We start from the raw sequence: 21,865 nt of genomic DNA on the forward strand, positions 1-21,865 counted from the left end.
TGGTTACACAAATGAAGGGTTACATCCATTTTGTAACCCATTCCTATTTTATATGGTCGTAAACCTCAATAAACACCAGGGGGATTTGAATCTTGAATAAATTGTAAATACTAAAAAGTACTAACTAATTAAAGTACAAGACTTTTGACAGATATTTACCTATCTTTCAAATGTTAAGGTACGGTGTCCAATCCTTCACAATTGTCGAATTTAGGACTATTAGTAGGTTTACATATGTAGTATCCATTTGAGAACATCTTATCTAGCTTTTTGGTGAAAACGTTTTGCTAAAAGTATGCTAAAGTATACTTGTACCTTGAAAAAATTTGAAAATGCAAAAAAAAAAATAAAAAAATGTGAGAAAAAGTAAAGTTTTAAAAAACTATATATAAAAGCTAAAAACTAAACTTATAAGCTGATGCCAAATAGACACATATTATATAAAGGTCATATTCAAGTAGAAATCTAATATGACAAATAAAATGGTGATAATAAGTACATAATGGAATGCCCGATCAATAAGAAAGCCCAACTTATTAAATATATCTCTTGTTAACTTATGCTTAAATGATGGAAAATGTACACTTTCAAAAACTCACATATTTTTTTTAGAAGAAAACACTTAAAAAATTAAAAGCTAAAAGGGAGAGGAAGAGAAAGATAATGACACTTGTACATTTTTATTTGCTTCACTCATGTTACAAAATTATATAAATATATTACACCATACAACCTCAAAATCAATTATCTTAATTACATAACTTCAATAAATTACTCACATTCATTTCATACTCAGATTTACTCACATTTATTTTAAACAAAACAAGTTTGTCTCTCAAAACAAAAACAAAACAAAACAAGTTTAAATTATAACTAAAGAAACACGATGGAGAAGCAACACAAAATGGTTTAAACCTTGAGGAATTGGTGTTGTAGCTATAGCTTAGCTTTCAGTTTTGTTATCCCATCGAACTAGTAGCACCATTGGATGTTGTAGTTTCACTCTCTGTTGACCTGGACGTCCCTAATGGGAGAAGATCAGGCAACGGAACATCTAGATTGAGCACTTGAATTGCTCGCAACATCGAATGTGGCCTACGATCATGATCGGAGTGACAACACCAGAGCCCTACAATTAACAAGCACTCCATCTCTTGCTCATCAAAAGATCCACCCAACCTTTGGTCAGCTGCTCCAAGAACCTCTCCTCTTTTATGGAGCTCTTGAACCCACGGCAACAAGTCTTGTGGGACACTTTGGTCAATTGGTCTTCTTCCAGTTGCTATCTCTAACGTAACCATTCCAAAACTATAGGCATCAGATTTCTTACTAGCCCTTGTCACACATGTCGGATCCATATAGCCCCAGGTGCCTGCTGATCTAGTAGTTCGTGACCCTATGGCATGGTCCACAAGCCTAGCCAACCCAAAATCTCCAAGTTTAGCATTGAAGTTTGAATCAAGCATAATGTTGCTCGGTTTGATATCCCTATGCAACACGCAATGTTCCCATCCTTCATGCAAGTAAAGCAAGGCCGAGGCCAAGTTCCTTACAATCTTGTACCTTCTTTCCCATGTCAATAAGATTCCTTCTCCATAAAGATGTGAATCCAAACTTCCATTCGGCATGAAATCATAAACAAGCAAGAGCTCTCTTCTTCTTTCGTGGCACCAACCAATGAGTTCCACCAAATTCCGATGTCTTAGTCGACTAATAACATTTATTTCTGATGCAAACTCGTTTACTCCCTGCCTAGACTCCTCAGATATCTTCTTAACAGCAACAGAGGAGTTTGAGTCCATTAAATATCCTCTATATACCACGCCGAATCCTCCTCGACCCAATATTTGTTCATCGTTGAAATTATTTGTCGCACGAGCCAATTCATCATATGAGAACTTTCGAGGTGCTCTTCCCCTTGGGAATTCTTCAACATTATTATTATCACTCTTATACGTCTTCCACGAGACAAACAGAATCAATACAACAACAAAAAATCCAACAACAGTACTAAACACCACAACAAAAACAAACCCCAACTTGTTGTCTTTCCCCTGGCCAGAGGCTGAATTGGGGCTTAAACCTACTATTTCCAAACTTGAACTAAAATCCCAAGAATAAATAGTATGTATAGCATAAGCACCTCCTGTTGCGGCTGAGAATCCAAAAGTTACCCAATCAGGCAGGAAATCTATCAAATTAACATTTACAGAAAGAGATTGCCTTAGAGTAATATTGTCTCCAAAAACAGTGAAAGCAACACACAAATCATTTGAACTGGAGTTGTAATTAATCCAAGCTTCATTTATTTTTCCTTCCCTAATAGCAATATTACTAGACCATGACACATTAGCTATAGATTTCAATGAGTTGATATCAATACCTACATGTTCACCAGGTGGATCCCAATCGTTCGTAAAGATATCGAACTCCACTGCAACAAAACGATTATTGCTTGTGTTGAAAATCTCGTATAGGCCCAAGGCGCCACCTATTGCAAGAGTGGGAATCTTTGAACCGTTGGGTACGATGAAGAAGGTCATCCCGTCTCCATATGCAGTTTGATTCAGTGAACTAATGGAAAAGGTAAAATGGGTAGTGAAATCCGTAAGCTTTCCGGTGGCATTGTCCCGCAATTGCAAGGGTTTGGAATATGTGGCTCGACCTTGCAACCATTCTGTGAGCTTGCTGCCTGTGAGTTGGATGGTTTGGTTTTCAGAGTTAGCAGTACTCTCATATGTTATGTCAGTGTTATCTTTACTAAAACTAGTGAAGTTGAAAGATAGCGCACTTGTAAATGTAAATGGGGTTAGTAGAGTGAAGAAATTGGTGATCATAAAGAGATAAAAGAGGATGAAAAGCTGTGGAGATAGGAAATGCTTGATCGTGAGGACCATGATTGAAACTTTGGTCGTACACAGGAGCTTTGGAGTGGCGTTAGGCTTCAGATTTTGCAATAATATAAATAGGCGTTTTAGTCAACGTTCCTAAGCCTAGTATCATGTAGTGGGTAAACAGTATTTTCGGAAATTAGAAAACGACAAGAAAAGAAATGCTATAAAATTGGTACGTAAAAAACATTGCGATCAATTAGGTGGTATCTTGCACGCTAAAACGGAGGTAGTTGATACCAACTCTTTGCACGAGAGTAGTTTCATTCCAGAATAAATGGAAACGGTTATAAATACAAATTATTTCACAATATTTTTAGCAAATTACTAACGTGGTGAATGATTGTTGATAAGTAAAAAAGTAATGTTAATAATTGGTTCAAATGAGAATTAGTAAAAATTAACTACATCAACAATTTGTAAAAATGTTATTAAGTAGTCTATGGTTGTAATAACATTACTCTAAATTAAATTATTGGAAGTTTTGAATATAGGATTGTAATAGGAAACTTAAGATAGAAATTTTACTCTACTCTAATCTAAATGAATATGTGTTTGAACCTCTCTTTTGGAGACTTGAGTCCCGACCCTTACCCTCCTACACCCCACGAATACTTAAACTTATGAAATGACCATCACTCCAAGAATGCACAGTGATCATAATAGGAAACTTATAGTAATTCTGAAGTGTCTCTACTCCTCTCATATTAATGGTGTGCCTATCATAAATGATGAAGCGTAAATTCGTCAGTCAAGATTATCAGATGGAAGCAATCTCCGGCCTTCAAAGGTAGTCACCGGTGTGGTGCCTGCCACAACGCCTCCGATGCCAAAGTTAGTATAAGATGTTGTTCGAGAATGAACAATGCAAAATAATAGAGCAAAAATAGGTCTCTTGGTGTATATGTACCTTGTCCTTGGCAATGTGTGGGCTTTATATATGCTTTCATGGCTTCTAGCCGTTGGAGTAGTTATGGAGGTCTTAATGCTCCTCTTGGTAACGTTTGGTGCTGTGTAATGTGACATCAATGTGTTCCAACGGTTCATACAGTTGGCCTTGTAACTGTTCTGGGTTTAATTGGCTGCATTGAATAGCCTGGCTGTCTTCATCAGTAGCGTGAATAATTACTTCGTCATGCCTGATGGTGTCTTTGTCTATATTGATGGGATAGTCCATGTTAGACGGACTCGTCATTCCCATCAGTTTCCCCCCGATTCTGTGGTCGTCATGTCATGACGATCATAGAATGTGAAGGGTTACAGGTTGCAAATGACTTTTGGGGTTTTGCTCTGTATTAAGTGCGAAGTAGCGGCGCTCCACAGATCATGGCATACGTGGCACGTGTTGACTGGCAGAGTTAATGCTCCAACTAGTGGGACTATTAGGTTTCCCATTGGTCTTTCCGTTTTTCGAGCCTTTGTTTTTAAACTCTTCCTCTCCTTTATTTTTCTTTTCATTTTTTGAAAATCTTCAATCATTACTTCTCCTCTGTTAGCCTTCTTCTGCTATTCTTCTTCGAATTGGTGTGTTGTTTGGCAGTGCTTCCTCGGTCCGCCATTGTTTAAGGTATGTTATTCTTCTTTTCTCGCGTTTTTCCTTCGTCGTTTTGCTGTGGTAGTATTTCTGATTTTCTTCTTTTCCTTTCCTTTTTTCTTTCTATTTGCTTTCGATCTTCCTGGGGTTTAGTTGTATTGTTCTTCCCTGTGCTTCTTTTTGGGTTTTCATGGTTAGTAACTCTGAGGTTAGAGTTGCTTGTCCCTCGGTTTCTTTTCTTTTCGCACGTTTAGGGGGGCCTTTAGGCACTTTTCCAAGTCTCAAAAGTTTTGTTTTTGAGGGTAGTGGTCTGAGTATAGTATTGACTGAATTGTTGCCTTTAATACGGCAATCAATTGACTAGTTCAAGGGTCAGGAAAGAGGGAAAAAGATGATGTCTGAAGTTAGGTCTAGTGATCTCGAGACGGGGTTATCATCTAACGGCGACCCAGTGGAGAGGGATACCGCCATCTCTAGTCCTCAGGTGGTTGGGGCTTTTCATGCTCTTGAGGAGGTCTGTGGGTTGGACGCTGAAACGGTGAGTAGATTCAAGGATAGGTTTCAGTTTCCGGAGAGGGTTCGCGTTCATCGGCCTAGTGACGAGGATAGAGCTTGTCACTTTTTTCCAGGTGAGGTGTGCTTCTACGAGGCCGCCTTCACTTGTGGCCTTAGATTTCCCGTCCATCCCCTCCTGATGGAGCTTTTAAATCATTTTAGGATTGCTCCTGGGTAGCTAATGCCCAATTCGTGGAGGATAGTGGTTAACTGTATGGAAATATGGTTGGTTGCTAACGGGGATATGATCAAAGTAGGTGAGCTCGTCCACCTATATCGTTTGAAAGAATTTAAAAAATATGGATACTACGAGTTGGTACCTTGGGAGAGGAGGACCAGGATTGTTAGAGGGTTACCTTCGTCCTTCAGGTACTGGAAATCAAGATTTTTCTTTATGTCTGGGGATGATTTTGAGACCCCATCCAGTTAGGATTAGGGTGACATTCCAAGGTTGCTTTGTCAGTGGGGAACCCCGACTTTAGATGCGTCAGTATTTCTTTTGGTTGCTTTAGTTCTACTGCATTTGTTGTTACCGTCACTAACCTCTTAATCCTTTTTCTTTCGCAGTGAAGAGATGACCTAGACTTAAGGGCAGGTATAAGGCACGAGTTGAGCAGGCAATCGAGTACGCCAAGACAATTGAGAGCTGGGATGACTTGGCAAACCCGCGGACTCTTGCCTTTTACCATCTTGGTCCGGACCCGTCTTCCTTCATCTTGCGCAATGTTGAGATTGAAGGGAAAAAGAGTAAGTGTTAAACTCGTCGGAACCATTTTTTTTTTTTTTTGACAATTATTCCCTCTTGGCAGAAATGACGACCAAATTTAACAAAGATCTTTACGTGAAGATGAGATCAAAGAAAGATGAGCCCCTGTCGAATTTGGGAAAGAAGACAGTGCGCATCACTGGAAAGGGAGGCCATGCTGCTCCAACCTCCTCCGTCCATCCGATTGTTTCTGTGGGTGAGACAATGAGGACGGCTTCTCCTACGACATCCGTGGAGGAAATAGATGGCACTTCCGTCTCCAAAAGGCCGCGACTGTCTGAAAGGAGAAGAAGAAAACTGTCTCTCGCTCGTCTACCCTTTGGAATGACGAGAAGATGGTCGTGGACCGGGCCCACGAGGTAGTGACGTCTGCGGACTTAACGGCTTTGTCTGGCGTCCCTTTTAGTTAGGTTGCGGCTCATCATGTTCATAAGCTCGTCCAGGTATATTGTCTTGGATATCTTTCTTCTTTTTTTTTTTTTTTTTTACTGACGTCTTTTATCTTCTTTTCAGGTATTAGGGGAGAGTCTGCATCTTTCTTTTAAGTATTTTACTCAGGCGGCTAAGGTGGCATCTGTGGCGTTTAGGATGGAAGTTTTGGAGGCGGAGAACTCGACACTGAAGAAGGACCTTATTGCCTCCATGGGTGAGACCAATACTTTGAAGGAGCAGGTGAAGAAGCTGAACGACGACCTCAGGGTTGAGCGCCAATTGACTACGGAGAAGGACGAGTAGCTTCTTGGAGCCAGGGAGAGTCTTAAAACCATAGCTGTCAGGTCCGTTGAAGCCTTTCAGACCACTGACGAGTACAACACTGTGCTCCTTAGTTGGTATTTTAAGGGTTTCGAGCTCCTAAGGAGATACCTTGTGAAGCACCCTTCTGGAGTGAATATGGAGAGGCTAGACCTGGAGGAGGTGGATCAGGAAATGGCTACAGACGAGGCTGCTCAATCTTCTGCTACTAAGCCTGAAGCCCTTATGGATGCTCCTGCTGACGATGCTCTTGCCCAGACCTAATACTTGACAAAAACTTCTTTCTTTTTGGGATGCCCTTTATGTTTTGGGCAGTTATGTAAATCTAATTTCTGAACAATTTTACTTTCTATCTATTTTGGGAACAATATTTTTAGCCCAGTGTTTATGGGCTTTTAGTTGTAAAAACAATGGTGATTTGTCAGTCCGTTTCAGGCTTTAATTTAATTTAACTTACTTCTCTGCACTTACTTGCATTCGTGATTGCATGTTCTTTAGTTTGAGATATGTTGGTGACGTGATCGCCCATGTTGTGCACTTGACAAATTTCTCATAACTGGTACCTCGACAATACTTTATATTCGTTTAGGAGTCTTTTAGTCGTCAGTAACTTACATCTGTCTATGCGGAATCTTGTTACTCAACCATTTTTGGCTTTTTGTGACTCATACCCTTTTTTAGGGATATTGTCCTCGTCAGTAACTTACATAATTCAAGGTGGAATCTTGTTACTCAGCCATTTTTGCTTTTGTGATTTACACCCTTTTAGGGATATTGTCCTCGTCAGTAACTTACATCCGTCAAGGCGGAATTTTGTTACTTAGCCATTTTGGCTTTTGTGACTTACACCTTTTTAGGGATCTTCTCCTCGTCAATAACTTACATCCGTCAAGACGGAATCTTCTTACTTAGCCATTTTTGGCTTCTTGTGACTTACACCCTTTTAGGGATCTTCTCCTCGTCAGTAACTTACATCCGTCAAGGCGGAATCTTGTTACTTAGCCATTTTTGGCTTCTTGTGACTTACACCCTTTTAGGGATCTTGTTATCTTCAATAACTTACAATCGAATAGACCTGCTCACAGAGAAATATTAGCTGAATAACTTCTTTATTGATTTCAATAATGAATACATTTAACTGTTACATCTATTGATGGTATTTTTTCAAGTGTTCAATGTTCCATGGTCTCGGGAGTCTTTGTCCGTCTAGGGTTTCCAGGTGGTAGCTACCCTATCTGGAGTAATGAACGACTCAGTATGGTCCTTCCTATGTGGGGCTGAGTTTTCCTTGAGTAGGATCTCTGGTCCCCGGGGTTACTTTGCGCAGGACGAGATCGCCTATGTTGAGTCGCCTGAGTTTCACCCTTCTATTGTAATAGTCCGTCATTTTTTTCTGGTAGTCCATCACTCTGCTGCAAGCTTTGTCTCTTACTGCATCTAGACAGTCTAGGTTGAATCGTAGACGATCATTATTGGCTTTCTCGTTGAACATTTCTAGCCGGGTGCTGGTTACTCCTACTTCGACCGGGATCACTGCTTCAGTCCCGTAGGTGAGCTTGAAGGGGGTCTCTCCCGTCGGGGTTCTTACTGTTATTCTGTAGGCCCACAAGACATTGGGCAATTCTTCTGGCTAGGCGCCCTTCTCATCGTCCAACTTGGTTTTTATGATCTTAAGCAGCGTACGGTTCATCACCTTCGTTTGTCCATTCGCCTGTGGATGTCCTGGTGATGAGAACTGGTTCTTGATGTCCAGGCCTGAGCAGAAGTCCTTGAAGCCTTGGCAGTCGAATTGTCATCCGTTATCTGATATGATCATCCTCAGAATCCCGAACCTGCAAACTATATTCTTCCACACAAAGCTTCAGATCCTTGCTTCGGTGATAGTCACCAGTGGCTCTGCTTCAACCCATTTCGTAAAGTAATCAATAACAACTAGTAAGAATTTTACCTGGCCTTTGCCTAGGGGTAATGGGCCAACGATGTCGATTCCCCATTGTGCAAATGGCCACGAGGACGTTATCGTCGTTAGTCTTTCTGCTAGAAGTCGTTGGACATTCCCGAACCGTTGACACTGGTCACATCTCTTGACGAACTCCATTGCGTCCACCTGCATAGTAGGCCAGAAATAACCTGTTCGAATAACCTTACTTACCAGGAATCTAAGGCTAGCATGGTCCCCACAAATTCCTTCATGTATCTCTCCCAGGATATACCTAACTTCTTCTTCGTTAACACACTTCAAGTAGGGCATGGAGAAGCCTCTCTTATATAGGGTGTCGTTGAGGATTGTAAACCTAGCTGCCCTCTTCTTAATCCTCCTGGCCTCGTCTGTATTCGAAGGAAGGTGTCCGTCCTGGAGGAAGGATACGATGGGCTTCATCCAGCTGTCTATGCTCTGGATTGCGAACGTTGGAACTTTTTCAATGCTAGGGTTTTTCTGAATTTCCATCATCAAGTCCACATTCGTTGCAACTTCTACTGACGAGGCCATCTTCGAGACTTCATCTGCTTCCATATTATGGCTCCTCGGTATCTATACAAATTCCACTTCATCGAACTCCTGAGCCAAACTTTTCGTCAGCCTAAGATACTTCTGCATTCTCTCTTCCTTTGCTTCATATTCTCCCTGGATCTATCCAATTACCAGTTTTGAATCATTTTGAACTAACAGGGTCTTAGCCCTAAGCACCTTTCCGAGTCTTAATCCCGTCAGAATCCCTTCATATTCGGCCTCGTTGTTGGTGGCTGGAAACATTAGCTGAACTCCATACTTTAGTACTTCTCCATCTGGGGAGACTATGACGACCCCTACTCCCCCCTTCTTTCGAGCTGATGAACCGTCGGTCTGTATCTTCCATTTCTCGGCCTCGTTGGTGAGCTTACCTTCGTCCGGGGAAGTGAACTCGACGATGAAGTCCACCAGGGCTTGTGCCTTAATGGCTGTCCTGGGATGGTACTCGATGTCAAATTGGCTAAGTTCAATTGCCCATTGGACCATTCTTCCAGCCGCTTTAGGCCTATTCATGAACTTTTTGATAGGTTGGTCTGTCATCACTAGGATGGGATTTGCTTGGAAATATTGACTTAGTTTTCGGGAGGCCACTATTAACACAAATGCAATCTTCTCAATCTTTAGATACCTGGACTCAACCCCTTGGAAAGCTTGGCTGACGTAGTACACTGGGAGCTATTTCTTGTCTTCTTCTCGAATCAGAGTGCACAGCCGTATTTGATACTGCCAAGTACAAATACAGGTTTTCCCCTTCTTTTGAAGGACTCAAGAGGGGTGGATTGCTCAGGTAACGCTTTAGCTCCTGAAATGCTGCTTCGCATTCGTCTGTCCACTTGAATGCCTGTTTCAAAGTCTTGAAGAAGGGGAGGCACTTGTCCGTCGCTCTAGAGACGAACCTATTAAGAGCTGCAATTCTTCCTGTGAGCTTTTGAACTTCCTTGACAGTCCTGGGTAATGCCATGTCGATTATGGCTTGCACCTTCTCCGGGTTTGCTTCTATTCCTCTTTGGGATACCATGAATCTCAAGAATTTTCCTGTGGCTACACCAAAGACACACTTACTAGGATTCAGTTTCATCTGGTACTGTTTGAGGGTGGCGAACGTCTCTTTCAGGTCATCCAGGTGGACGAGTTCTTCCTTACTCTTGACGAGCATATCATCCACATAAACTTCCATATTCCTGCCGATCTGTTTGCTAAACATTTTGTTCACTAACCTCTGGTAAGTAGCTCCTGTGTTCTTTAGCCCAAAATGCATTACCTTATAGCAATAGAGCCCTTGGCTCGTGATGAAAGCAGTCTTCTCTTAATCTTCGTCAGCCATTTTTATCTAGTTGTATCCTGAGAAGGCGTCCATGAATGTCAACAACTTATATCTGGCAGTAGAATCCACAAGCTGGTCTATCCTTGGTGAAGGAAAACTATCCTTCGGGCAAGCTTTATTCAGGTCCGTGAAGTCTACACACATTCTCCACTTCCCATTTGCTTTCTTCACGAGGACGATGTTTGCAAGCCAATCAGGATAGTACACTTCCCAGATGAATCCTGCCTTCAACAGTTTATTTACCTCGTCTGTAACAGCCTAGTCTCATTCTGGAGCAAAAACCCTTCGTTTCTGCTTGACGTACTTCTTCTCTAGGTCCACGTCCAGCTTGTGCTGGATAACTTCTGGGGATATACCAGGCATGTCCTCATGGCTCCAAGCGAAGATATCCTGGTTCTCTTTTAGGAACTGGACTAGCCTTGATTTCATCTCAGGGCTTAGCGTCGTCCCTATCCTTGTCATCTTGGTTGCCTCTTCCTCATCCAGCTTCACTGTTTCCAAGGCTTCCATTTTGTCTTCTTCTTTCTCTTCAATTGTCCACGTGTGATTCTCTTTCATAACCAAGACGGCCTGGTAGCATTCCCTGGCCAAGACCTGATCGCCTTTCACTTCTCCAACCCCGTTGTTCGTTGGGAGCTTCACCTTCAAGCAATAGGTTGACGTAGCTGCCCTTCACTTGTTGAGTGTGGGTCTTCCAATAATCACATTATAAGACGAGGGGCAGTCTACCACCAAAAAGTCTATCTGACGAGTCAACTGCTTCAAGTAGGTCCCCACCGTTACTGTCAACGTCACCATGCCCTTGGGATATACTCTATCTCCGCTGAAACTGACGAGAGGGGTGTCAAATGGGCGCAGTCTCTTTGGATCTAACTTAAGCTGCTGAAATGCTGGGAGGTAGACGATATCTGCTGAACTGCCGTTGTCTACGAGGATTCTTTTGGTGTTGTATCCTTCTATAGTCAGCATTATGACCAATGGATCATTGTGAAGCTGCTTCACTTCTCTGGCATCTGCTTCATTGAAAGACATATCCTAATCCGTCCGTCGTTGCTTGGACAGAGGTATCATGTAGACACTGTTCACTTGCCTTTGATAGGCTTTCCTGAGGGATTTGAATGACCCACCCAGGGACGGCCTTCCTATTATTGTATTAATTTCACCAATAATATCCTAGGGGGGTTGGGAGGTGTTACCTTCATCTCTGGATGAGGATTCCCTCTGATTTTTGTTTCCATCCCTGAATTTGCTAAACTCTCCTTTCTTCACATACCTTTGTAACTTTCCTTTCCATATCAACTCTTCTATTTGCTCCTTAAGGTCCCGACAATCTTCGGTGTAGTGACCATGATCCTTATGGAACCGGCAGTACTTATTCTTGTCACAGACGTTTGGAGATGAATGCAATGGCCTTGGCCATTTCAGGAAATGTTCATCCTTAATCTGCGTTAAAATTTTATCAACAGGCATTACCAGAGGAGTAAATTTTACCGGTCGTGAGCTTTTATCGTCCTTCCTTCTGTTACCGTGATTGGTCCGACAATCTGGGCACTCCCTTTTCTGTCCCCTACGATCGTCCTCCTTCCTTCCTCTGTCTCCTGGCTTCTCTGTGTCTTTTATGGCTGCTAGTGCATCTTCAGCATTCATGTACTTCTGTGCTTTTATGAGCATTTCTGCCATCATTTTTGGAGGATTCTTCACGAGCGAAGCCACGAGATCTCTGGACTTTAACCCTGCTTTGAAAGTCGTCAGATGTACCTTATCACCAGCTTCGTCCACCTCTAAGGTCTCCCGAGTGAAGCGCTTAACGTACGACCTCAGGGTTTCTTTTTCTCCCTGCCTGATGGTAAGCAAATAATCTGCTGGCCTCTTGGGACGCTGCCCCCCAATGAAGTGCCGTAAGAAGGCATTACTCAACTGGTCAAAGTTGTCAATGGATGACGTTGGCAGCTTGGTGAACCATTCCCTTGCAGCTCCTTTAAAGGTGGTAGAAAAGGAACGGCACAATATCTCGTCAGGGGGCTGTTGAAGCCCTAGAGTCGTTTTGAAGGTGTTGAGGTGATCTTGTGGATCCTTGAGCCCGTCAAATGGTTCCAATTGTGGCAGTCGAAACTTCGATGGTACTGGGCATCCTAAGACCGCGGCTATGAAAGGCGAGTTTGTTGCCCTTACCAATCTGCCCACGCTCTGGTCTGTCTTCTCCCTGATGGCATTTTTCAATTCGTTCATCTCCTTCCTCATTTCCTGAAGAAGATCTGAATTTTGGTCTACTGGAGTAGTAGGCCTTTTGATGGTCACTCCTTCTATGGCTATTTCCCTCGTCCTCCATGTTGTTTTTGGATCGATTCTCCTCCTGTTGAAGCTGTAGTTTCATTTCCTGATTTTGCTTGGTGAGTTCTTCGACGGCAGCTACGAGAGCTTGAACCTACTGGGCTAAGGCTGCAGAATCTTGATTGGACTCCATCTGAAAGTAACAATTGATCGGAAACTACTTTTTCGAGTCTAAACACCAAAATGTCGATCCCCACAGACGGCGCCAAACTGATGAAGTGTAAGTTCGTCAATCAAGATTATCAGATGGAAGCAATCTCCGGCCTCCAAAGGTGGTCACCGGTGTGGTGCCTACCACAACACCTCCGATGCCAAAGTTAGTATAAGATGTTGTTCGAGAATGAACAATGCAAAGTAATAGAGCAAAAATAGGTCTCTTGGTGTGTATGTACCTTGTCCTTGGCAATGTGTGGGCTTTATATATGCTTTCATGGCTTTTAGCCATTGGAGTAATTATGGAGGTCTTAATGCTCCTCTTGGTAACGTTTGGTGCTGTGTAATGTGGCATCAATGTGTTCCAACGATTCATATAGTTGGCCTTGTAACTGTTCTGGGTTTAATTGGCTGCATTGAATGGCCTGGCTGTCTTCGTCAGTAGCGTGAATAATTACTTCGTCATGCATGATGGTGTCTTCGTCTATATTGATGGGATCGTCCATGTGAGATGGACTCGTCATTCCCATCAATAAATATTTAATTAATGTAGTTTATCATGAATGTGAGAGAAGAGAACACGATGAATTACTCTTTGTTCCAACCATAGTTGACCTAAAGAGAGTTCATTGGTGTGGTCACTTTAGTCACTTCACTAAGCTTGGTTTTAAGTGTAAGCTCTCTTGCATGATATACTAGATTTTGTTTTTCAAAATTTGATAATTAGTTAAAAGATTGGGGATGTAAATTGTGAAAGCCTCCATTAGAAATATTAGAAGGTGTTAGTTGAATTACAATACTCTTTGTGATCTGTAAGAGTAAAATAATTAAGCTAGAAAGTTGAAATGGAGTTAGGCGAGAGAAGAAACTAGTGAGTAGGGATCATGAAGATATTAAAAAGGATGAAAAGCTATGGGGATAGGATATGATTGAGCTTGAAGATGTAAACAAGTGGCTTCCAAGCTAGTACGGTAAACCCCAACATCGACAAACAAGTGGCTTCCAAGCTAGGATAAAATAAACCCATAAATTGCCAAGGCTTCTTATTTGTCTCAAACTTCAAGTCCCAAGTCTCAAGTCTCAATTGCTTATTCTGTTAAATTAAAAATTGGAGAAAAAATATATATAATAAATTGCTCAAGATGAGGTGCGTGACGTCCGTGACTACCATCTAGATCTAGCGGCGCAAATTGATAGATAGATAATTAACACCAAACTGAAATAGGACAAGAAAGCAGGTGCACTAACATTCCTTAATCTTTATATTTATACCCCCTATCTAAATTACCTCAAATTCTTATTATGACTTGAATAGTTGATTGAGTTTTTTTTTTTTTTTTTTTTTAATAATGAAGAATTAATTTGGTTATTTTGTGGGGGTTTCCTTGGTTTGAAAGGAAAGCTTGTTACTTATTAAATAAATAATGTATTCTTTGTTTAAAGAGAAAATAAAAATTGAGTCTTTTAAATAAAGAGTGCTACAAAAAATTTGATGGTTTTGGACCTTTAGTTCAAGTGTTCTCCCCTAAGAATAAGCAATATCGTAGAATTGAGTATGAAACTAATAGGAAGATAAATAAATATATATATATATATATATTTCTCCGGAAGGTATCACAATGAAAGAGACAGCCAAGGAGTGAAAAAAAAAATTAAATATATATATATATATATATATATAAATAAAAAAAATTTAAAAAAAAAAAAAAAAAAAAAAGCAGTCAAGAGTATTGCCGGTGAGAGAGAGAAAAAGGAAAAAGAAAATGAAAAATGTGTCACCCTAGTGTGAGCATAATGAAAAGAAAAAGAAACCATAGCAAACCTAGTGAGTGTATGTGAGAATAAAAAAAAAATAATAATAATAATAATAATAATAATAATAAAAAGAACATTTAACCATGAGGCACGCACAAGTGAGATAAATTTGGTCTTGAGAAAATTATTGTTATAAATTTTATAATAGTAGATTTATTTGGAGTTTATCCGGTAGTTTTTTCCTTCAAAGATGAAGGATTTTTCACATAGATATTGTGTCATGTACATGATTGATATTTTGACTTGATAATTTTGACACTAATTGTTTAATAATTAATTAAAATTTTAATTGATTTTCTTAATTCACTAGGTTACAACTTAACTATCCTACCATGATTTGTTTAGTTGAGAGAAGAATATGGTGAGCATGAAGATGTAAAATAATTTTTTTTTTTTTAAGATGAAAAAGTGTGGGAAAAACAAGGTCAATACCACCTCCACTAGAAGCTTCTTCTTCTTATTATTTAAAAATAAAATAAAATAAAATAAAATAAACGTAAGATAGGGTTCCTCAGTCCTCTCTGCCGTTTGGCATGAAGTTTCCTAGGGCAAACTCAATCAATATTGATTTGAAATAAATAAATACTTGTAAGATTAGATTATTGCTTGCTTTGATAGTCATAAGTAATTCCACTAATATAAAATATTGTTGGGTAGGTAGCTTCTTCTAGTCAATATAGTTGACTCAGTGTAGGGGACTAAGTCTTTTGCTTTAGATATACACCTTTGATGATGAATTATCGCCGTCATTAGAGCATCAGCAGTGGACTGTGTATATGCCAAATGTAAGGTACATTTGGCATTTAGGTTCCAAAACTGCTCAGCAATGGGAAAATGCCAAATTTATTTTGAGATATAGCTACAGTACCATCTCAAATGTAAGATGGTATTGTAGCTGAATGGGATAAAAAAAATATTTTTTTAATACTCTCATTTCTCTCTCCTCTCTCATTTTAACCTGGCAATCTCTCTCTCCTCTCTCATTTTTTCTCTTTCTTTCTCTCTCTTCTCTCTTTCTCATCCCTTCTCTCTCTCGCCATTGTCAAACTTCTCTCTGTTGAGTCCGTGCCAGATCGGAGCTCACGCCGACTCACCAAGCCAGATCGGAGCTCACGCTGAATCACCGAGCCAAATCGAAGCTCACGTCAGATCGAAGCTCTTACGTTGAGTCTGTGCAGATCGCCGGTGGCTGATGTGGTGGTTTTGCCGTGGGGGTTATGGTTTTGCCGTGGGTTTCTGGGTTCCGCTTTGTGTGTGTGTGTCTCTCTCTTTGGTGGTTCTTGTAGTGGCTGTTTCTCGTGGTTATTGGTTGTGATTTTTGGCAGTTTCTTTGTGGTATTTTTCTCCTGGTGGTTTTTGTGGCGGCTGTTTCTTGCGGTGGTTGTTGTTGGTGGTGGATTGGTGGTTTTTTTAATGGGTTTTGGTGGTTGGCATGGCGGTGGCGTGGTGGTGGCTATTGTGGTTGTGGTGGTCGCTAGCTAGTGGCGTGGTGGGTTTGTTGGGATGTGAGTGACAGTGGTTTTACGGTGGTGGTGATGTATTAGACCCAGAGAGACTTGTTGGTTTTTTTTTTTTTTTTTTTCTTATCTGTTCTTGTGCCAGAGGTTGAGGGAGAGAGACGAAAAGGAAAAGAGAGAGAGAGAGAGAGAGAGAGAGAGAGAGAGAGAGAGAGAGAGAGAGAGAGAGAGAGAGAGAGAGAGAGAGAGATAGTAAAAAAATAATAAAAAAAGAATATTTAAATAAACTAGGAAAAAAAATAGAATTTTGGGATGTTGGGTGTATTGAAAAATGGTATGTTATAATTGATAAAGTAACTTTTTGGGATGGTAAAATAGGATGAAATGAGATTTTCGGTTGTGGATGCTCTTAACGCATTTTGTTGACGACTAAACATTTCATTAAAAATATGGTTTCAAACGAAAGGAAATAAGCAACCACTTATCTTTTAATTTTATAACAAGCACTGGCCGTTAAAAAGCCACATTCAAACATTACACCAAATTTCTTTGGCTAATCCTTTATTTGTGACGAAACTTTTATGTCAATAAAGATAGTACGGAGCTAACTAGTTATTATTTTAAGAGAAGTGCTATATGGTGGGCTTCAGTGTGGGTCACCTATTTTGTGAGAACACTACTCCGAAACTACTTAGTGGCTGTGTGGTTTTTTTTTTTTTTTTTCATCACTCATCACTCCTTACTCAATTTTCGTCACTCATCACTCATTACTTAAAATANAAATAAAATAAACGTAAGATAGGGTTCCTCAGTCCTCTCTGCCGTTTGGCATGAAGTTTCCTAGGGCAAACTCAATCAATATTGATTTGAAATAAATAAATACTTGTAAGATTAGATTATTGCTTGCTTTGATAGTCATAAGTAATTCCACTAATATAAAATATTGTTGGGTAGGTAGCTTCTTCTAGTCAATATAGTTGACTCAGTGTAGGGGACTAAGTCTTTTGCTTTAGATATACACCTTTGATGATGAATTATCGCCGTCATTAGAGCATCAGCAGTGGACTGTGTATATGCCAAATGTAAGGTACATTTGGCATTTAGGTTCCAAAACTGCTCAGCAATGGGAAAATGCCAAATTTATTTTGAGATATAGCTACAGTACCATCTCAAATGTAAGATGGTATTGTAGCTGAATGGGATAAAAAAAATATTTTTTTAATACTCTCATTTCTCTCTCCTCTCTCATTTTAACCTGGCAATCTCTCTCTCCTCTCTCATTTTTTCTCTTTCTTTTCTCTCTCTTCTCTCTTTCTCATCCCTTCTCTCTCTCGCCATTGTCAAACTTCTCTCTGTTGAGTCCGTGCCAGATCGGAGCTCACGCCGACTCACCAAGCCAGATCGGAGCTCACGCTGAATCACCGAGCCAAATCGAAGCTCACGTCAGATCGAAGCTCTTACGTTGAGTCTGTGCAGATCGCCGGTGGCTGATGTGGTGGTTTTGCCGTGGGGGTTATGGTTTTGCCGTGGGTTTCTGGGTTCCGCTTTGTGTGTGTGTGTCTCTCTCTTTGGTGGTTCTTGTAGTGGCTGTTTCTCGTGGTTATTGGTTGTGATTTTTGGCAGTTTCTTTGTGGTATTTTTCTCCTGGTGGTTTTTGTGGCGGCTGTTTCTTGCGGTGGTTGTTGTTGGTGGTGGATTGGTGGTTTTTTTAATGGGTTTTGGTGGTTGGCATGGCGGTGGCGTGGTGGTGGCTATTGTGGTTGTGGTGGTCGCTAGCTAGTGGCGTGGTGGGTTTGTTGGGATGTGAGTGACAGTGGTTTTACGGTGGTGGTGATGTATTAGACCCAGAGAGACTTGTTGGTTTTTTTTTTTTTTTTTTCTTATCTGTTCTTGTGCCAGAGGTTGAGGGAGAGAGACGAAAAGGAAAAGAGAGAGAGAGAGAGAGAGAGAGAGAGAGAGAGAGAGAGAGAGAGAGAGAGAGAGAGAGAGAGAGAGAGAGAGAGAGAGAGAGAGAAATAGTAAAAAAATAATAAAAAAAGAATATTTAAATAAACTAGGAAAAAAAAATAGAATTTTGGGATGTTGGGTGTATTGAAAAATGGTATGTTATAATTGATAAAGTAACTTTTTGGGATGGTAAAATAGGATGAAATGAGATTTTCGGTTGTGGATGCTCTTAACGCATTTTGTTGACGACTAAACATTTCATTAAAAATATGGTTTCAAACGAAAGGAAATAAGCAACCACTTATCTTTTAATTTTATAACAAGCACTGGCCGTTAAAAAGCCACATTCAAACATTACACCAAATTTCTTTGGCTAATCCTTTATTTGTGACGAAACTTTTATGTCAATAAAGATAGTACGGAGCTAACTAGTTATTATTTTAAGAGAAGTGCTATATGGTGGGCTTCAGTGTGGGTCACCTATTTTGTGAGAACACTACTCCGAAACTACTTAGTGGCTGTGTGGTTTTTTTTTTTTTTTTTCATCACTCATCACTCCTTACTCAATTTTCGTCACTCATCACTCATTACTTAAAATACCCCAATTTCTTATACCCACCCGTTTGGCACACTTCACTCAGCTTGTCATCACTCAAAATTTTCAACTTTTTGTCAGGCCCATACTTGTAACTTGGTCAAAGAAAAGCTGTTAGCCTACCCGCGGAAGGTTTCATCTCCATCTTTTTCTCTTTTCTCAGTTCCCCTTCCCCCTTCAGCCTTGTTACTCTCTCAAAGCACAAACCCGAACACATAAAAATCGAGGAAGCTCTCTCGCCGATCTCCACCGTCCGTCACCAGGGCCGCTTTGCCCATCCCTCTGACGTGTACCGGTGGTGCTATCTCCTCCATCGTGACCCAACGGTGCCGACGAGCATAAAGAAACGTGACCCATTTCCCCATTTTGTCACAGACGATCTCCTCCGACCCAAGACGGTGCTACCTCATCCCTTTTTGTACTATCTCAACTTGTTGCTGTATCTGATTTGTGTGTTTGGCATTTGGGTTTTGAGAAAACTGTTAGATTTTAGCACTATCTCTACTTTGCCTTTATTTTTCCCTGTTGTTTGGTTGGTGAGAAAATAATAAAGGAGAAGTTTTTTTGGTTTTATTTTTTTGTTTATATGATATTATTATGCTTACCCTTTGCTGGTTTGTGATAAGGAGAAATCATAGCACACAACACCATAGGCTTAACCCGTCGGCTTCTACTCAGGCTGACGGGCTATGTCGTGAAGGACGCTAACTCTAAAGCTGATGGACAAGGACACATTGACGGGGAATGAGCCTTCGGGAAGACCTTAAGTGGCTGATTCCGTTCGAAGGCTGACAGCCCTTCATGGCTGAAGGGAGCAAGCTGACGGTCTTGAGGCCGACGGTTCTATGAAAAACCATGACTTGGCCACCACACATGAGTAATAGGGAAATTACTTGTATTCCACGCCCAGTATCAGAGTCTTATAAGGAAAGGACCCCGCAATCTACGCTCATAAGGATCCCTATATGGAAAAGACTTCTATTCCAAGAAAGAGAGGTCAACTCCCTACTACTATAAAAGTCTCAATGCCCTCACAAATCGAGGTACGCATAATTAACCCCTCTCTAGCACTCTAGAGTTGAAAGAAGTTCTAACTTGACCTTCGGAGGGTATTTGGCTGGCACCACACCGGTGCTCTCTATTAGGTCTTCTCCTTTTTGTTGTGCAAGTGTCGTTTTAAGCGTACAAGCATTGTGCAACTCACTGGTGAAATTTTCGGCATCATCAGTTGGCGCCATCTGTGGTAAAGGAGATTAAGCCATACTATCGTTTCCCGGACTAAAGGGTTGCATGGTACTCACTCGCTCGATGGCAACTACTAACGACGTTCAAGGAGAGGAACCACCCACGACTGCCCTCGAGAGACAAGTTCGGACTCTCGGTGCTGCCGTGGAACGTCTCACCAAACAAAACCTTGATTTGGAAGAACAACTGCACTAGAAGAATGCAGCACTGAACGACCAACAAGAAGATCAAGAAGGGACCAGCGCCCCAAAGAAAAATCAGGAGAGACCTGAAGGTAGCCACGCCCCAAGCAAACCGGAAAGGTAGAACTTGAGCATGCCGTCCCTCACAGATGCGACTCCACCACATATTATTGCAGAGATGCAGGCAATGAGGGAACAAATGGAGGTCATGATGAACGCACTCAAGGGGCGAGTCTCCAGTGATCTCGACGATTTAGTAAACCGCACCGACTCGCCTTTCACTGCGGCCGTGAACTCCTTCCCCCTACCTCACAAATTTTGCATGCCGCATATAGACAGCTACGACGGGGTGAAGGATCCTCTGGACCATCTGGAAACTTTCAAAACCCTGATGCACCTTCAAGGGTTAGCGGATGAAATCATGTGTAGGGCCTTCCCTACAACACTGAAAGGACCTGCAAGGGTATGGTTTAGCCGACTAACGCCCAACTCCATCAGCACCTTTAAGGAACTAAGCGCTCAGTTCACCACACACTTCATTGGGGGACACAGGTATAAGAAGTCCACGGCATGCTTGATGAGTATCAAGCAACGAGAGGACGAGACGCTGAGATCCTACATAACGCGCTTCAATAAGGAAGCGCTGTGGATTGACGAAGCCGACGACAAAATACTTGTAGCAGCCTTCACAAATGGGTTGCGAAAAGGTAAGTTTTTGTTCTCACTATACAAAAACGACCCGAAGACCATGTTGGAAGTACTCTACAGGGCCACTAAGTATATGAATGCCGAGGACGCGCTACAGGCCTGGGAAGAGAAGCCAAGAAAAATGGGAAGGCAGGAAGATGCACGACAAGATCAAGGGTGGAAGAGGCCGAGAACAGGAGATCGAAGAGACAAGAGGCATTCTAAGCCTCCGGGAGGAAGGTTCACAAGCTTCACCCTACTAACCACCCCGATAGATCAAGTCCTAATGCAAATCAAGGACGAAGGGGCGCTAACCTTCCCTAGAAAGCTGAAAGGAGATCCTAGCAGGCGTTCGAGAGACAAATAATGCCGCTTCCACCGGGATCACGGCCATGACACAGCCGATTGTTACGACTTGAAGCAGCAGATTGAGGCCCTCATAAGACAAGGGAAATTACAGAAGTTTGTAAGCAAGGAAAGAACGGATCCACCACCTCTGGAACAACCCCCCCGACGGGATAATGACCGCCCTAGACCTCCCATTGGCGACATAAGGATGATTGTAGGAGGGATGGCTACCGAGTCATCCAAAAAGGCTCGGAAGACATACCTTAGAATGGTCCAGAAGGTTCAGCTAACGGGCACAGTACCAAAAATAGCACGAAGAGAAAGCCCTGTCATCGGGTTCTTCGAAGAAAATGCTCGACGTCTTCACCATCCCACGACGATGCGCTTGTTATCAGCCTACAAGTGGGGGACTATAACTTACATCGGGTGTTGATCAACAATGAGAGCTCAGCGGACATCCTGTATTACCCGGCATTCCAGCAGATGGGAATCAGCAGAGAACGATTAATTCCGACGAATGCTCCACTTGTTGGTTTTGGAGGAACAAGGGTGTTTCCGCTGGGCGCGGTCACATTGTCTGTAATGGCAAGCGACTATCCCCGGCAGATTACAAAGGACGTGACGTTCCTCGTGGTCGATTGTTCGTCTGCCTACAATGCTATCTTAGGGTGACCCACCCTCAATTCATGAAAGGCGGCAACCTCGACTTATCATTTAATGATCAAGTTCCCTACCGAATACGGGGTAGGGGAACTACGCGGAAATCAAAT

At 41.6% G+C, this 21,865-nt stretch overlaps 4 protein-coding genes across 4 annotated transcripts; 1 reads left to right on the plus strand and 3 right to left on the minus strand.

Moving 5' to 3' along the window:
* Positions 1–762: 762 nt before the first annotated feature.
* LOC111995964 (L-type lectin-domain containing receptor kinase IX.2) lies at positions 763–2,935 on the minus strand. Its single transcript, XM_065767941.1, has 2 exons — positions 2,384–2,935; positions 763–2,155 (listed from the first exon to the last, which is right to left on the minus strand). Exons 1-2 carry the CDS (start codon positions 2,895–2,897, stop codon positions 960–962), a joined length of 1,710 nt encoding a protein of 569 aa, XP_065624013.1. The 5' UTR covers positions 2,898–2,935; the 3' UTR covers positions 763–959.
* A 4,831-nt stretch (positions 2,936–7,766) lies between these two features.
* LOC111995965 (uncharacterized) lies at positions 7,767–9,551 on the minus strand. Its single transcript, XM_024027908.1, has 5 exons — positions 9,144–9,551; positions 8,652–9,032; positions 8,448–8,606; positions 8,193–8,302; positions 7,767–8,094 (listed from the first exon to the last, which is right to left on the minus strand). The coding sequence occupies exons 1-5, from the start codon at positions 9,549–9,551 to the stop codon at positions 7,767–7,769; spliced, it is 1,386 nt and encodes a 461-aa protein (XP_023883676.1).
* A 1,957-nt stretch (positions 9,552–11,508) lies between these two features.
* Positions 11,509–12,576, minus strand: LOC111995966 (uncharacterized). The gene has a single exon (XM_024027909.1). It carries the CDS (start codon positions 12,574–12,576, stop codon positions 11,509–11,511), a length of 1,068 nt encoding a protein of 355 aa, XP_023883677.1.
* A 7,617-nt stretch (positions 12,577–20,193) lies between these two features.
* Positions 20,194–21,114, plus strand: LOC136065160 (uncharacterized). Its single transcript, XM_065767940.1, has one exon. The coding sequence runs from the start codon at positions 20,194–20,196 to the stop codon at positions 21,112–21,114; it is 921 nt and encodes a 306-aa protein (XP_065624012.1).
* Positions 21,115–21,865: the final 751 nt, after the last annotated feature.

The sequence above is a fragment of the Quercus suber genome, unplaced genomic scaffold (assembly GCF_002906115.3).
Source record: "Quercus suber isolate HL8 unplaced genomic scaffold, Cork oak 2.0 scaffold_867, whole genome shotgun sequence".
NCBI lineage: Eukaryota > Viridiplantae > Streptophyta > Magnoliopsida > Fagales > Fagaceae > Quercus > Quercus suber.